This window comes from Sus scrofa, chromosome 4 (genome assembly GCF_054392235.1).
Source record: "Sus scrofa isolate SSC_HxYL_T2T_F1_AM1 chromosome 4, Sscrofa_HxYL_maternal_Yorkshire_Landrace_v2.0, whole genome shotgun sequence".
In the NCBI taxonomy this organism is placed as follows: domain Eukaryota; kingdom Metazoa; phylum Chordata; class Mammalia; order Artiodactyla; family Suidae; genus Sus; species Sus scrofa.
The window spans coordinates 4,714,418-4,730,029 of record NC_139386.1 but is presented as its reverse complement, the minus strand read 5'-3'; the positions used below and the strand labels follow the sequence as shown (position 1 = coordinate 4,730,029).

The following is a 15,612-nucleotide window of genomic DNA, read 5'->3' as shown; positions in this document are numbered from 1 at the left end:
TCCTGTGAGGTGGTCTACCTGGACTTGTTTCCCACGGTCTTCTTTGTTTTCCAAGGTCACCTTGTTAGCAGGTGAGGAACAAAATTCTCAGGGGAGTCTAGAAGCACTCGGCTTGCGACCCTAGAAGAGGGTCTAGGTGCGGGCACCAGGACTCTGGTCCCAGATGAGTTTCCATGCTTTTGGAAGGGAATTTTGCGGACGTAGGAGCTTTTGCCCCAAGAAGATGGGCCGCCCGTGTAAATGAACCCTACGGTCCTGGCTCGTGCACTCCTTCAGTGCAATGAAATGATTCTCTAGGCTTCCTTCGGCCCATGGCGTGTCCTCAGTCCCCGGGACCACGGCAAATCCCTTGGTAATGTTCCCAACTTCCCCTGAAGTCACTCACTGGTAACAACTGAAGTTGAACCCACAAACGGACTCTCGCTCTCCGCTCTGATCTCGTGTTTGTCCCTGTGGTCTACTGCTTTTTTTTTTTTTTTTAATCAATGGGGACCTTTCCTAGCCCTTTATTTTCCTAAGGCAAGAAGACATGTCTAGTGGAAGATAACCAGCACCCTTCTTAGAGCTCCCCTGAGGTTTTAAATCCAGCCTCCTCCAGTTAGATGTCTCTTCCCTTCCGCGGAGAGGAGAAGCAGCTGGTCATGTGCGTGGTTTTCATTTTTTGCAAGTGCATCAAATGCCAGCACAGCATTTCTTTGGAAGTTACCGGCCGGAGCTTCCCACAGGTGTGCATTAATCTCAGCGCCCTCTTCCGCTAGGTTTAGTCTCCATTTGGCCTACGACAGACAGCGATTTCAGCAATCACAAGGACAACGCGTGGACCAGGGCTGTGCATAGGGAAGGACCAGAGAAGGAGAGGGGGGCAGCCAGTTCATCACCCTCCCTCCGGTTCTTCTTCCTTTGTCACCAACTTGCCTTTACCAGTAGCATCACCTGTATCTCCTGATAGCCCTCAACTGCCCCACCCACGGCTGCTGTGAAATAAAACTGGAGCTGGGAAAGCACTCCTTTGTCCCTTGTTGAGAAAACACGAGGAGAAGATGAGAGCGTGGGCCTCACGCGGTCCTGAACAAGGGGCACATTTGAATCTGTGAGGGAGTCTATTTACACAACTATGTTCCACTTCTGCACAGAGGTTAACCTGAGTTCTGAAATGCTTGTGTGCATCAAAAATGATAAAGCTATGAAGTAGTAACATACGGGACAGAGCTAGTTGAAACGGGAGCCATCGCTCTGTGAGCCAGGGGCGGGTAAAAGGTGGGCTCACCAACCACCTCCAGGTAGGCTGTTTCTTTATTTTCGCCACATTTTCCTAGCAAGCATCTTGAGTGAGACTCCAGGCGGCTAGACGGGGCCGGGCAAAGTCTGTTGTCTCTTACACCACTGCTTCGGCTTCCCCAGGTCTCCCAAATGAAAGCACCTCGAAGGGTCACCACCCCACCCTCCACCCACCCCTCGGCGCCCTCCTCTCCCGAGCTCCACCCTGGAATGACAGAGGTCTAGAAAAGCACGGCTCAGCCAGAGCGCTCAGGGATCTGAAAGGGTTCTGGCCAGCGCCCCCAGGCCTGCTCCCTCCGCGCCGCTACTTGAAGTAGTTGAGTCCCGCCACCAAGAAGAACTTCTCCAGGAAGAGCTCGGAGTCCAGCACAGCGATGTGAGCCGCGCGGCCAATCAGGGTGTTGGCAGTGTTGGGCAAGGCATGGAACACGTTGTGTCGAATCAAAGTGCAGTCCTTGGCGTCCACCAGGGGGCGCAGGAGGTTGTTGATCATCTCTGCGTACACGGGTCCTGCAGCGGGGAGGGGGACCGGGAGGGCAGAGAACATCGGATGTGCCCACGGGGCAGTCACCTTCCTCCCTTCCTGCTGCGTTTTCCTGTTTGTGTTTTTTAGCTCAATGAATTGTATTACATTTATAGTTGTACAAGGATCGTCAGAACCCAATTTTATAGCATTTCCTTCTGCTTTTTACATCAAAGTCAGGAGAAGAAGGAGAAGGATGGAGGGGGGAGGGGAGGAGGAGACGGAGGCGGGAGAAGGAGCAGAAGATGGGGGAGGAGGAGGAAGAGGAGGAAGAAGGGGGAGGAGAAGGGGTGGGGGAAGGGAGGGAGGGGGAGGGGAGGAAGGACAAAGAGGGCGAGCAAGACGAAGAAAGAGGAGAGAAAAGCAAAGGAAACAAGAAAGCCAAAAAAGGTGGCTCACCTGTGTGTCTGTCCTTGAGGGCAGTTTTACACATTTCGATCCTGGCTGAATGAAAGGGCACGTAGCGGTCTTGGGGAGAAGCAACCAGCACGACGTTTTTAAAATACTGCAGACCTGCAAGAAGCCAGTGGGTGTTTTATCACCCGGGTGGTTTCGACGCACAGCTCTGCTCGGCACACATTTCCCCACCTCGCCCCGGAGAGAGGAAAGGGGAGACAACCCCAGACACACTAGTGCGGTCACTGCATGCGGCCCTCCTGGTCTGGAGGAGCTTCTAGTCTGGGAGCTGGAAGAGGATTTGCCTGTCAGAGGGAAGGTGATGGTTTTGTCCTCAGCAGCCGAGGATGCTAAGGAGACACGGGGCTCACTACTTTCCACCGTGAGAGATAAGCAACACTTAAGTAACAAAAAAGCTGAGAGTTCCCTGGCGGCTCAGTGGGTTAAGGCGTCGTCACTGCTGTGGCTGGTGTGACTGCTATGGCATGGGTTCGATCCTGCATGCCACAAGAGTGGCCAAAAAAAAAAAAAAAAAAGCCCTTCTGGAGTTCCCATGGTGGCCTAGCGGTAACAAGCCTGACTAGTATCCATGAGGCCGCAGGTTCCATCCCTGGCCCAGCTCAGTGGGTTAAGGATGTGACGTTGCCGTGAGTGGTTGTGTAGGTCTCAGATGCAGCTCGGATCTGGTGTGGTTGTGGCTGTGGTGTAGGCCGGCCACTGCAGCTCTGCTTTGACCCCTCGTCTGGGAATTTCCATATGCCTCGGGTGTGGCCCTAAAAAGACTGAAAAAAAAAAAAAGGCTCTTTTATACCGAGGAGCCCACAAGGAAGTAAGCTGAGCGCTTTGCTCCTCTTCTCAACCCCATGGCTTCTGTCACTGCAGCCCTGGTCATGTCACCAGAACCTGTCTCCCTGAGTGCAGTCTCACCTCCCTGGCATCAGTGTCGTGCACCAAGGCAGAGGGACCTGCCAAATTAAGCATCACAGCCTCTTCCTTCAGTTCCTGGAGCCCGTCACGGATCTCCAGGCGCTGTGGACACCCAGGTCCTCCATCAGACCGGACCACCCTTAGCCTGGTGCCCCTGCAGGGGTCGCACAAGTGTCTTCTCGCCCGGGACCACACGCTGGGGACCGGCCAGCCTTGGTGATGCCAGATACAGGGCAAGGGGCACATAAAGACCAGCCCTTAACCTCTTTCTGGGGAACTCTGTGCAGCCACGCCATCCCCCAAGCTCCCGATGGTTGGGGACCGCCAGGCTCTCTGGGGTGACCCCACCTCACCTGCTCTGCTCCCCTCACCTCCCCGTGGGGGACACCACCCTGCGGGCTCAATGGAGCCCAGAGACACAAGCGGGTAGGGGAACCAAGGTCTCCATCAGCCCAGGGCTCTGCCAGACTCACATTCAGGGAGGCAGAGATTTCATCAGAGTTGGTGGAAGACGTGGACCACGGGGCTGACCGGGGCCAGGCCAGCTCGCTCAGCAGGACTGAGCAGGACAGCAGGTCAGGCTCTCTGCCCCCTTGGTGGACATGAGGTCACTGCTGTGCTCCCCTCACTCCCAGGACAGGGAACGCCTGCGTGTGCTTCCTTTACGGAGCATGGGGAAGGGGGCTCTCAGAGCTGCCGGGCGACCCTCTGCCCCATCAACAGCAACAGCATCTCCCTGCCCTGTCCGGAGGCAGCTCTGCCCCGGGGTGGAGGAGCCGGGAGGTGGCACAGACCTGGGGCCTCCAAAGCTTGGTGGGAACGGGGCGGGGGGGCTGCAGGTCTGCTCTAGGGACGACACGGCACACGCCCGGCGCCCCGAGGGGAGGTGGCCCGGGAGCAGCTGGGATCTCAGGCAGCCGCTGGCCGCTCGGCGAGTGGAGGAGGCTGTGACACTGCACATACCGCCCGAGCAGCCCCTTCTACGAGTGAGGTCCCGTAGCGGGGAGACTAATTCGGGTCTCAGGCACTGGATCTCCGGCCCGCTCGCACCCCTGCCTCGGGGCTGCAAAGGAAGCCACTCACCTGTTTTTTGGCTTAGTTGGTAGAGGAAACATTTGCGCAGATCAGCATTATCCCTGAAGGTCAGCTGCAAGAGGGACCCGGATTTCTTCAGTTTCTGCATGAGCCACAAGCCTAGGACGACAAAAACACACGTACAGATAGGCGTGCGTGCGTGCTTATACACATGCATATATCCACACACACACACACAGATGTACGTGTCGCAAGTGGACATGTCTACAGACAAGCATCTATACGTATATACACGTATGTGTGTGTTTTAGACATGTTTCCAGACAGGCATGTATGTAGATACAAACACACACACACATATATTTATATACCATACACGTATCCAGACCCCTACACAAACAAAATACATTTACTCCTTAGCCTCATTTTACAAAAAAAGCAACCAAGTAGCATAGAGATTAAATGTCGTGGTCAGCGTCTTCCTCGAGTCTCTGGGTTAGAACGTAACCAGAGGTGTGTCATGAAAAGACATGATTCAAAGCCCACTGCTGTGGACCGAACGTGTGTCCCCAAGATCGCTGTGTGGAAAACTAAAGCCGTGCATGTGAGGGTACTTGAAGGTGGGGACTTTGGGGGGGATTAGGTCATAAGGGGGGAGCCCTCTCGAGTGGCATTAGCGCCCTTGTAGAGGGGACGTGGAAGGGGCTCCCTCCCCTCCCTGCCGTGTGGATACAGTGTGAAGACAGCCATCTGTGAGCTGGGAGGAGAGGCCTCACCAGAGGACCCCACATCTGCCAGGGCTTTGACCCTGGGCTCTCCAGCCTCCAGAAGGGTGAGAAATAGATGTCTGTTGTTTATCCGGCCCCTGGTCTATGGCAGTTGCTCCACAGCTTGGGCGGACTGAGATGCCCACGCTCCCTCCCACACACCCTTCATCTCCTCGTCTTCTCCAGCCGGAGCCCCAGGGCATCAGCTGTTTATTCACAAAAAGCTGAAGAGACCTTGGCAGACAGCTCATCCCATCTCAACAGGCTCCCAAACAAAAGAGCATCCGTCTGAGCCTGGATCTCCTTCCTCCATCTCCTGCTTCGAAGAGGCTCCAGAGCCACAAGCTTCCATCGGGAACGGCACCTGTCTCTGGTCCATCTCCCCTCGGCCCCGCGTGGGCTCTGAGGGCTGACGGGCTGGGGAACGCCTTACCTGTACTGACCAGGGTACTGTTGTTGTACAGCGTCCCCAGGTGAGGCCCGGACAGCGACAGGAAGGTGTGGAGTTTGTTCAGATAGTACCGGAAGCGAGGCCGCGTGAGGACCGACCGGATGATGATGTTGCCCAGGGAGTGGCCGATGAAGCTGTTGAGAGACGGAGGTGGCCCGTGTGAGGGACCCTCGGAGGCCAGCTGCCGGCCAGGAAAGTGCTGTACAGGCAGCTCAGGGGCTGAGCCGACATCCTCCAGCTCCCACGGGATTCAGGAGAACTGGCAGAGGGGGTCTCCACCAGGTTTCTGAATGAACACTGCCCCGCGAAGCCTGAGATGGGGCTTTGCTGAAGGGGAGTTCTGTGCCCAGTGAGGTCAGGGCAAGTGTGGGCATCTTCCCAGCTTCGTGTTAGAGCAGCCCCACCCCCACCTGGGTCTCTATGGCTCCCTCGGGGCCTCTGGGGGTCCCTTTCTGGCATGCACTTCTGATCGTTGAACCCTCCTGGTCACTTCAGGGTCATGTCCCAGCTCCTCAGCAGGGCTGGTGAGGCCACCCTAAGCTGACTTCCGCCTGCCTCTCAATTTGACTTCTCCCTCATTCACCCAGAACAGAGCAGCTGAGCTGCCGCTCTCAGCCCGCGGTGCAGGCTCTGCTCCGGCCGGACTGCAGCCGGCAGATCCAGGCACCTGACGCATCCTTGCTTTCCAATGAAATAGTTACTTCTCGAAAGCTTATCATACGAGAGGCTCGGCTCCCTCCCGCGTCTGTCTCCCGCGTGTCCTTTCGTTTGTATCTCTAACCTCTGTAGGCCTCTGAATCCTCATTTGTGAAATAAAGAAGTGACCGTTTATCTCCAAGGGCTAAAGGGGACAGGTCCACAGCTGCGAGTGTGAAAAAGACACAAGCTGCTGACCATCCCCCAACCGCTTCCTCACGTCCCTGAGTTCCTAAGAGTGGAAGGACCTACTTAGCACCGACTCAAGGCCTTTTATGGGGCACGTGACCCATCCTCCCAGGGCTGGCCCCACTTAGCAGACGGGGCAACGGAGGCTCAGAGCTGCAGAGCTTGTGAAAGGTGACATGGTGAAATCCGGACACAAGCGTGCAAGGGTTGGAAGAACAAGGACGTAAAACCCAGGGATGTGCGTTTAAGTCCCGTTCTCTTCCTACCAGGGGCACAAGGGGTGTCCCTCGTGCTGTGACAGATGCGTGTGTCACACAACCGCGGTGCTCACTTCTGCTCTGAAACTAAGCCGCTCCCTGAAAGGCCTCAGGTTCACTCATCCCAGGCTGGTATACAGAAGGCATCCTGCCGAGCTGGTACAGAGCAAACCTTTCAAAGGGCAGCCCTCCCCCCAGCATGAACTTTCCTTTTACCTAATTCGCGCTATGGAGAGGTTGTACAGCTGGATGTGCTGGATGATCTCGTCCAGTAACCGGTCCGTCATGGTGTCGAAATCCGCGAACGTGTCCGTCTGGAAGGAGGCAGGGAAACGGGGGTTGGGGGAGGGGGTCGTGCAGGGCCGGGCTCTGGGCACAAGCCCATCTCCCTTGGTGAAACATCGTGGCACATCCTGGGGGTGTGCTCACACCCAGGGCGAGGGCCGTGGATCAGGCTTCAACATCAAGAAAAGAAGCCCAGAGAGTTCCCGCTGTGGCGCAAGGGGTTAAAGACCTGACTACAGCCACTCGGGTCACTGTGGAGGTGCGGGTTCAATCCCCAGCCTGAACAAGTGGGTTACGGGTCCAGCATTGCTGCACCTGTGGTGTAGGTCGCAGCTGTGTCCTGGACTTGATCCTTGGCCCAGGAACTTCCATATGCCACGGGTGTGGCCATAAAAAAAAGCCAAAAAGAAAAGGAGCCCCAGATTGAGGTGCTAAGAAGAAGCTCAGGGATGCTGAAGAATCCTGAGGTAGAAGGGTGAGAACTAAAGGGAACAGGGGGAGGTGCTGGAGGAGAGCAGGGCGCATGCGTGTCTGCCGCACGCTGGGGCAGGGGGCGCCCAGGCCCACTGCCGTCCCTGCCCCCTCCGCGGGGGAGGGGCTAGACTCTGAGCCCCGCCCTCTCCCCCCCCCCTCCCGCTCCCCGCACAGACTTTAGTCAGCCACATCCAGAGGCTCTGAGCCGGATCCTAAGGCCGTCTGTGCCTCAGGGAGGCGGGGCAGGGGATACAGGAGCATCAGGGGAGGGGAAGAAGCGTCGCACGTGTCTTCACGTAGCTGCGAGGCACATGCGACATTTCCCCCCCTCCCTTGATGCAAGGTCAGCTGCGGGGGCGGACCTAAGGGAGCCACACGGGCTAGGTTTGTGCAACTTCAGGGACTAACTTTCGGAAGCACAGATGCGACCCACAACGAGGAGATCTTTGCTTATCCGTGGACTCATCCCACAATGTCACGGGCCGCCCGGAGCTGTGCTGAGCTCCAGCCACAACTGTGAGCAAGAGGGCTTGGGAGCATCCATGGGGTGGGGTGGGGGGAGTCGGGGGTGAAGAGAAGGCCTTTCGGGCTCCTTGTCACCTGCCATTCAATAACCTTTGAGGCGCTAGAGGTCTGAAGCACACAGGTAGATTTCTTAGCGTCCTAGAAGAAGCCAGAACCGTGTCTGCAGACCACCCTGCCGCTCACAGGATCTGTGTGCTGGAATGTCCTTCTCAGTCTGAACCTGTGTCCTCCTAAGTCTTCACGGGGGATAACGTGGCCCTGGCATCAGTTTAAAGGCTAGATAAGATGACAGAGACAGACGCGCCTGTGCTCATTATCCCCAGCCCGTCTTTCCTGAGCTGTCTATTATTTTTTCATAAAAAGATTTTTTTAATTAAATTTATTTTTATTAGGGTAGAGCTGATTCACAATGTTAAATCAATTTCTGCTGTGCCACACAGTCACCCAGTCTCATTTATCTATCTTCTTTTTCTCATATTATTTGTCATTACGGTCTATCCCAAGAGACTGGATATGTCCCCTGTGCTATCCTACTGACCCGTATATTATTCTTTGAATGCAAATTATTAAATACACAGGAATGGTTATGAGGTCTGGGTTGACCATGATGAGAAAGGCTCGGATGTCAGGAAATCCCAGACCAAGTGTTTTTCACGGGATGTGCTGCACAGCTACCCCCTTAGGAGGTTTCCACCCTTTGAGGAATCATGACAGCATGGGATGGAACAGAATCCTTCTCTTGCGACCACCAGCTGCCCCCAGTTAGGCTACTTCTGTATAGACACAGGTCTACAGTCCTGATGGTACCCAGGCCAGATCCCGCTGCCTCGGGGGCTGCATCAGCGGATGTGCACACCCGGAAGGCTTCTCCCCAAAGCATCCCTGAGCGGATTCCCCTGCTAACAGCATCCCCTTGCTGCAGGGAAGCCCTCAGCACCAACGGGAAGCACACACCAGTGAGCACTGTTCACTCACGGCCCTGCTCCCTCCCCACAGTGTCCAGGGCCTCCAGAGTCTCTCCCTCCCTGAGGGCATGGGTTACCCTGGGCACATGCCACAGCGGGGTGTTCCCTGGAAGTTGTTCCTGAAGAGCACGGATAACCGCATCAGGTCAGACTGATGACGGACACCCGGACACGTCTCTGAGCCTCTGTCCCCGGTCTGGGGCGGGCCGGGATCTCCGTCCTCCATAGAACGGTTGTGGAGACTCAGGGAAGCCAGAGGCTCAGCGTGCTGGGCACACAGCTGGTGCCGAAACCATGCTTCTCCCTCTTCCGCACATTCAGAGCCTCACCCTGCAGAGCGCATGGGCGTGTGCACAGCAGGCGTCAAAGAAAAGGCGACAGGACCAACCGCTAAGAGGAGGAATGAGACTGCACCTCACAGGGCTTGCTTCTTGCTTATTCTCTGTATGAGGCCCATCTTCGAGGGGCACAGGACCCTTGGGTTATGAGCCACGCTTGGCCTCAAACACGTGGCCTCATCCGTCTCAAGCCAGTGGTGACGCTCCACCCAGGCCCCCCTCTTGATCACGGAATCCCTTCTATGTTGACACCCCCTGAGGGCTCCAGACCTTGCGGGGACAGAGGCCCCGCGGTTTACCTCTGCCCGTGACAGGATCGGGATGAGCTCCACCGGTTACACAGACACCAGTGACAACTGCATCCCCAGGACCGACCCACAGGTGTCCAATCGTTTATGCCCTGAGCTGTCACCCAACCTGTGACCCATGAGGGTACAGGCCTGGTCACCTGACTCCCCTGTCCCCCCTCACTCCCTGTCCCCCTTCTTTTAATGCAAATTATGAAATAAACAGTAATGGTTATGAGGTCTGGCTTGACCTCCTCCTCCCCAAAGAAAGTGGGCTCTCCAGACCCTCCGAGCACCTGGCCAGTGCTCCCCGGCAAGGTCCCCTCCCATCATTGTGGCCATAAACTCTCGTGGTGACTGTAGGAGGCGCGTCTAAGATATGAGTCGGGGTTCCTTCAGTTCGGATGGTTGGTGGTCATACCTGATTCTTTTCTGACATTAGGAAGTCCAGCTTTCCTCCAGGGAGCCCCAGTTCTATGAAGGTCTTTACCAGCCGCAGGTCTGCACTGTTCCCTGAAAAGGGCAGATAACCCCGCAGACCCAGTTACTCCCTTAAAAGCTGACATCCAAGGAAGTCGTTTCTCGCTCTCCTCCCATTCCCCCCATTTCCCTTTTTTTTTTTTCATTAAGGCAATAATAGAAACGACTAGAATGTGTCCAACCCACCAGCCTCTGTGCTGCCTCTCCCCCTCCCCCCACGGGATTATTCTGGGATCTATAAATAGGTGAAGGCACATCCCCCCTCCCCTCCCCGCCCCGACCCATTCTTCCACAACCAATTCTATCTTCCTCAGGGCATTCTGCCAGCAGTGGCCCTCTCAGATAGCTTCCTTAATACAAAGACTATCCATTTCTGCCACTCGCACATGGTCAGCAAGCCCCTCAAACAGGGCCGTCAAGGTGCAGTCATTTACAGTAGGGTCGCCCTCGGGAATCCAGGGCCAGGCAAGTGCCAGCTCCATGGGTACCAGGTGCCAGAGTGGCCATCGGGGCATAGGAACAAGAGCTTAAACACCTAAGCCTGCTGCTCCGAGCAGAGCACAAAGAACACAAAGAACTTGGAAAGTGGGTTTGCTATAAACAGAGGAAGCATCAGTCAGGTGTTGTCAGGCATAAATTTCATGCTGGCCACAGGGTTCAGCTGCAGCCTAATGAATTTTTTACATCTGCTCCTTCAGGGGGTCCCTCTAGAGTTGAAAGTCAGACACTGCTTACATGGGTCTACAACGGACCTACTTAACCACGTGACCACAGTTTCAGCGCGGTTTGGACACTCTAAGTGGTCTGGTTTACTATCAATTTCAGATCGTTCTTTATGAAACGACCAAGCGATTCCAAGGATGGTGAAAACGCCACACAGAATATGGGAGAACTAAAGACACTTGATAGAATCTTCCTGGGATTTAAGGACGACCCAATAGAAAGAAACACCACCTAGGACAGTGGCCAATCAGAGCACATGCCCTAGGATGGTGGCCAATCAGAGCACATGCCCTAGGATGGTGGCCAATCAGAGCACATGCCCTAGGATGGTGGCCAATCAGAGCACATGCCCAGACCTGCAGGGCTAGAGTTATAAAATACTCATACTCTTTTAGAAAATGTTTCTATCTGGTATTAAGTTAGGTTTTATTCATTCTTTTCATTTCTTTTTCTTTTCTTTTTTTTTCTTTTCATTTTTTTAGGGCTCCACCAGTGGCTGATGGAAGTTCCCAGGCTAGGGGTCGAATGGAAGCTGCAGCTGCGGGCCTTCACCATGGCCCCCGCAACGCCAGATCCATGACCCACTGATTGAGGCCAGGGATTGAACCCGCGTCCTCATGGATACTAGTTGGGTTCGTTTCCACTATGCCCCAAGGGGAACTCCTCATTCCTTTCATTTCTGACCATAAAAGTATACACTTTGGTCCTGACGTTCTTATTTAAAGCCACCTAATGATATCTAGGACCTGGCTTTAAATATACATACATATTTATATTTGTTTACATATATAAATATATATATATGTTTTATATATATACCCGCATATACACACACACATACATGTGTGTTTATGTTTAGCATGAGGAGTCTATGTAAGGAATAACCATGGGCCCCTCTCCTCCACCTGCTAATGAGCAAGAAGGAACTTAATGCAAACTTACAACTTTTTCAAAAGATATGATTTGATACGTTTTCAAATTAAGAACCTTTATAAGAAATCTCAGGCTTTTGGCGCAACATGAAGCGTTGTGCCAATCATCATAACCGTTACCCATTCCTTCCATTCTCCGTTGATATAAACATATCCTCCAAAGTGGAATTTGAACAAACGGATCCTAGGGGCCTTGACTAGAGAAATCGCCTTCAAAAGACACCTACGCTTTATTATTGGCCGTCTTTTTGATGACATCACCCAGAAAGGATAACGCTGTGATTGACGGCTCGGTTTTCTGACATAACCTACAAGTGGTCGAACCTGCTCTACTCTATAACATTCCTCTTCTCCCACTTATAGGATGGAAAGAACAACAGACTATGGCTGACCAGATTTCTTATTTTCCCAAAGATACTGAGAGGCTTGTCTCATTTTAACTTAGTATCAGATAAGTAAGAGGTGCATCCTGGGCAGGTGAGGCATGGCGCTAAGCTGTCCACAGAGCCTGTGTTAAAAACACACAGGATGAGCAAAAAAGTCACTCTTTGTCTTTCTTGAAATCCTTCTGATGGGAAGCGTGCCCTCAATTCCTGAATGCCTTTTAAAAGAAATCGTGAGTCCCAAGTTCAAAGGCTTCTGCCAATGGGACGCAGACTTCAGCAAAATTATTTGCCTTACAATAATTTTTAGTACTACTCTTCATGTGTGACTCGTGTGTGTCGTATTTAATGTGTGGCAGGGATGTAGAATTTTTTTTAATAAACATATTCAAAAGATATGCCCGTATCAATACAGATTGGGAAATCACAGTACAAGGTGTGTGGATACAGAATAATACGAGGACGGGAATGTGTGAACAGCTGAAACGTGGGGAACGCTGACATCCATGCAGAGAGAGAAGAGCTTGCTGGAAAGAACGCCCAGCGTGAGAAAGACACAGCGGTGTGAGACGGCCTCTGTCCCTGGAGATGCGAGTGAATTGGTCCAACTGGGAGAGGGCAGAGCACAAAGATAGGGAATGAGCCCAGGGGGGGTCAGACAGAAAGAACGTTCTGTGCTGGGCGTTTTCTGGGCTCGCTAAGATAGGAGTGTGTTTTATTTTCTGAGAGCTATGAAACCTGTTTTCAGTAATGGAACAGCATGGCCAGAGCTCGTGAGAGTTGAAGACAATGACTCAGGGCCGTGGATGAAGGGTTGGGTTGGGGAGGTGAGCGTGCTGGCAAAACGTGGAATCAAACCATGGGCTCTGGAGCCTGACAGCTGGCATCTGAATCCTGACCTGTGTGCATGAGCTGTGGGAAGTTACACACGTTCACGCGCTGCTCTCTTACGCAGTTTCCCCATTTATAAACTCGGGTAATAACAGTAGCGACTCTGTCGGGCTGTCGTCAGAATCGCAACATGAATATAGTTAAGCGTCCAGGGCGATCCCTGCCCCTGGCGAGTGACACACACACTCTGGTCTCCACTCCCACCACCACCACCACCACCTAGAAAAGGACGATCTACACTGGATCCTCTGACACATCACCAAACATGTCTGTTGACGTGGGGTCCTGGGAGGTGATGCATCAGCCAGAAGCTGATGCAGAGAATTAAACGCATCTGCCCCGAGAGTGAGGCGGATTGAGGATATTTACAAGAGGGTGTCGTGAACGTGAAACACATCTCCAGTCCCTATCTGATTATTCTAAGAAGGATGTGGAAGTTCCCCTCGGGGCTCAGCAGTTAATAGTCCCGACTAGGATCCATGAGGATGCAGGTTCGATCCCTGGCCTCACTCAGTGGGTTAAGGATCCGGTGTCATAGGTGGCAGATGTGGCTCCGATCTGGCATTGCTTTGGCTGTGGGGTAGGCTGGCAGCTGTAGCTCCGATTAGACCCCTGGCCTGGGAACCTCCATATGCTGCAGGTGTGGCCCTAAAAAGCAAAAAAAAAAAAAAAGAAGAAGAAGAAGAATGTGGCCACCGGTTTTGCTACCCATCACCGGCGAAGGCTTTTCCCTTCTCTGACCCTTGTTATGCATTAGATTTATTCATCCCATTCATTCTTTCATTGCATTCATTCATTCCTTTATGTATTTCACCCACTCAGCCTATTTTCTTTTTTTGTGCCAGAGAGATCTTTTCTTGGGGAACGAGGCTGTGCCATTTTCCTAGATTCAGCACACTTGCTATCATTCCATCGTGGCCGAGTGAACAGGTGTCAACGAGCCCTTGATCTATGTTAATTCGTGAGTACCATAATTTGGTACAGCTCAAAACTTCGGGGAGGAAAACTTCCAGAGCCCATGGTTTGATTCCACGTTTTGCCAGCACGCTCACCTCCCCAACCCAACCCTTCATCCACGGCCCTGAGTACCAAAATTTGGTACAGCTCAAAACTTCGGGGCGGAACTCACCATCCAGGCCATGGACACAGACCACCAGGTGAATCCCATCTTCCAAATTTTCTTCCTCTTCCTCTGGTGGGAAATACGGTATGTCAGAAGCTAGTACAGATAAGTCACTGTACAGAAATCCATCAATCTTCAGCTCTTTTTTAAAGTTTTCTTTGGCCTGATAAAAACTGGAGAATACACTAATTAATCACAAGCCACGCTGTGTGTGCCATGCTGAACAGGAGATGAGCCGAGCTGGGATGCGGGAGTGACGAACAGCTGTAAGGAAGCATCTGCCACGCGGCAAAGGCTGAATCGGAGACCTCGTGGGAGATGCTGGAGAGGGAAGAAGCTTTGTTCTGAACAAGGAGGCAGGAGAGCACCCCAGGAAAACCAATAGCTCTGCTGCCTGGGGTTCTGCAGATCTCCGTGTGGTTCCTGCCTGGACTGGAACCTCTAAGAGTCCCTCCAGCTTCAGGAGCCCCACACTCTTTCAGAGGTACCCCAGGAGTGAAAGCTCATGACCCTGACCGCCATCTACTTCTCCAGCGCCATCGCTCAGCCTCCAAAAAGCATGCATCCCTCATTGTTCCCTGCGGGGATGACGCCTCTCGTCTTTGCCTCCCTTCCGTGCCTCTGCATCGTCGGGTCTGTGTGTCTGAAAATGCCTTCCCCACCTGGTTATCATGTTCTTTCCCAGTTATCTGACAAGGAGGTGGTTAAGAGCATGGACTTAGGGGTCAGACCTCCAAGGACAGAATCGCAGCCTCGAACCTTATGAGCTGCGGGCCAACCACTTCACCTCTCTGCAGTGTTTCCGCGTTTGTCAAGGGGGAATAACATCCTTATCAAACTCACAGAGTTGTCTTTGTTCTGTGTATTAAATCATATCATTGATGCAACATGCTCAGAACAGTACTTGAGACAGATCACACAGTGAAACAAACCGTTATCTATTACCAGCCATATCCTCAGCACTACACTGTCACTATCACCGACATGATGCCGCATATTTTCTCTTCGTCATAGGTGTCGTCTCCCAAAAGTTTCTCCTGGCCACCATCTCCGTTCACACTGTCAGCAGCCAAATTAGCTCCTTCTCTTTCTGGCTCAGCTAAGCATGTGCGAACCGTCCCATTTGTTCAACTGCCCTCCTTTGCTTCTGTCATCTCCCCGTCTCCCTGTTAAACCGAGCGTACAATACCAACCAGGACAGTACTGGTCGGGCATTGGGCAGTGCTAGTTAAGCATCACTTCAACTGATGACATGGGCATAGACTAAGCAGTTAAGATTCCATGTACAATACAGGATCCAAAGTTTACCTGCCCATGCAATTTCTTTTGGGGCTATCAGTCATGGGTAACCGTTTAGCACTTTTTCAACAAGTGCATGAGACGGGGAATTTTGACTAAAGGATTCTATACTGTGCGTCATTAAATACATAGTTTACCAGTGAGGGAGTGATATGAATACAAACCCAACACAAGGATAAAGGGGTGGATTCTGCCATTTCAAAAGGAATCACACACTTAAGAACCACACAAAGGGGGCTTAGGAAGAAAACCTGATGAAAGAGCCCTCTTTCCAAAAGTCTTTTAAAGAACTACCCTCTCAAAATGTGCAAAGAAAGAGGTACAATGACACTCATAATAAGATAGCTGTTCATCATACTGAAAAAAAAAAAAAGAAAAACTCTCACAT

At 52.8% G+C, this 15,612-nt stretch overlaps 1 protein-coding gene across 10 annotated transcripts in view; it reads right to left on the bottom strand.

The window, feature by feature from the left end:
• Positions 1-1,231: 1,231 nt before the first annotated feature.
• Positions 1,232-15,612, bottom strand: part of FAM135B (family with sequence similarity 135 member B) — a 292,392-nt gene continuing 278,011 nt past the window's right edge. For all 10 annotated transcript variants that reach the window (XM_085021007.1, XM_085021010.1, XM_085021009.1 and 7 more), the window contains 7 exons: positions 13,932-14,098; positions 9,815-9,906; positions 6,736-6,833; positions 5,360-5,511; positions 4,208-4,318; positions 2,201-2,314; positions 1,232-1,788 (listed from right to left, as the gene is read on the bottom strand). In XM_085021007.1, the coding sequence (XP_084877133.1) occupies positions 1,583-1,788; positions 2,201-2,314; positions 4,208-4,318; positions 5,360-5,511; positions 6,736-6,833; positions 9,815-9,906; positions 13,932-14,098 (940 nt within the window). In that variant the 3' untranslated portion in view covers positions 1,232-1,582. The remainder of the gene's footprint in view (positions 1,789-2,200; positions 2,315-4,207; positions 4,319-5,359; positions 5,512-6,735; positions 6,834-9,814; positions 9,907-13,931; positions 14,099-15,612) is intronic.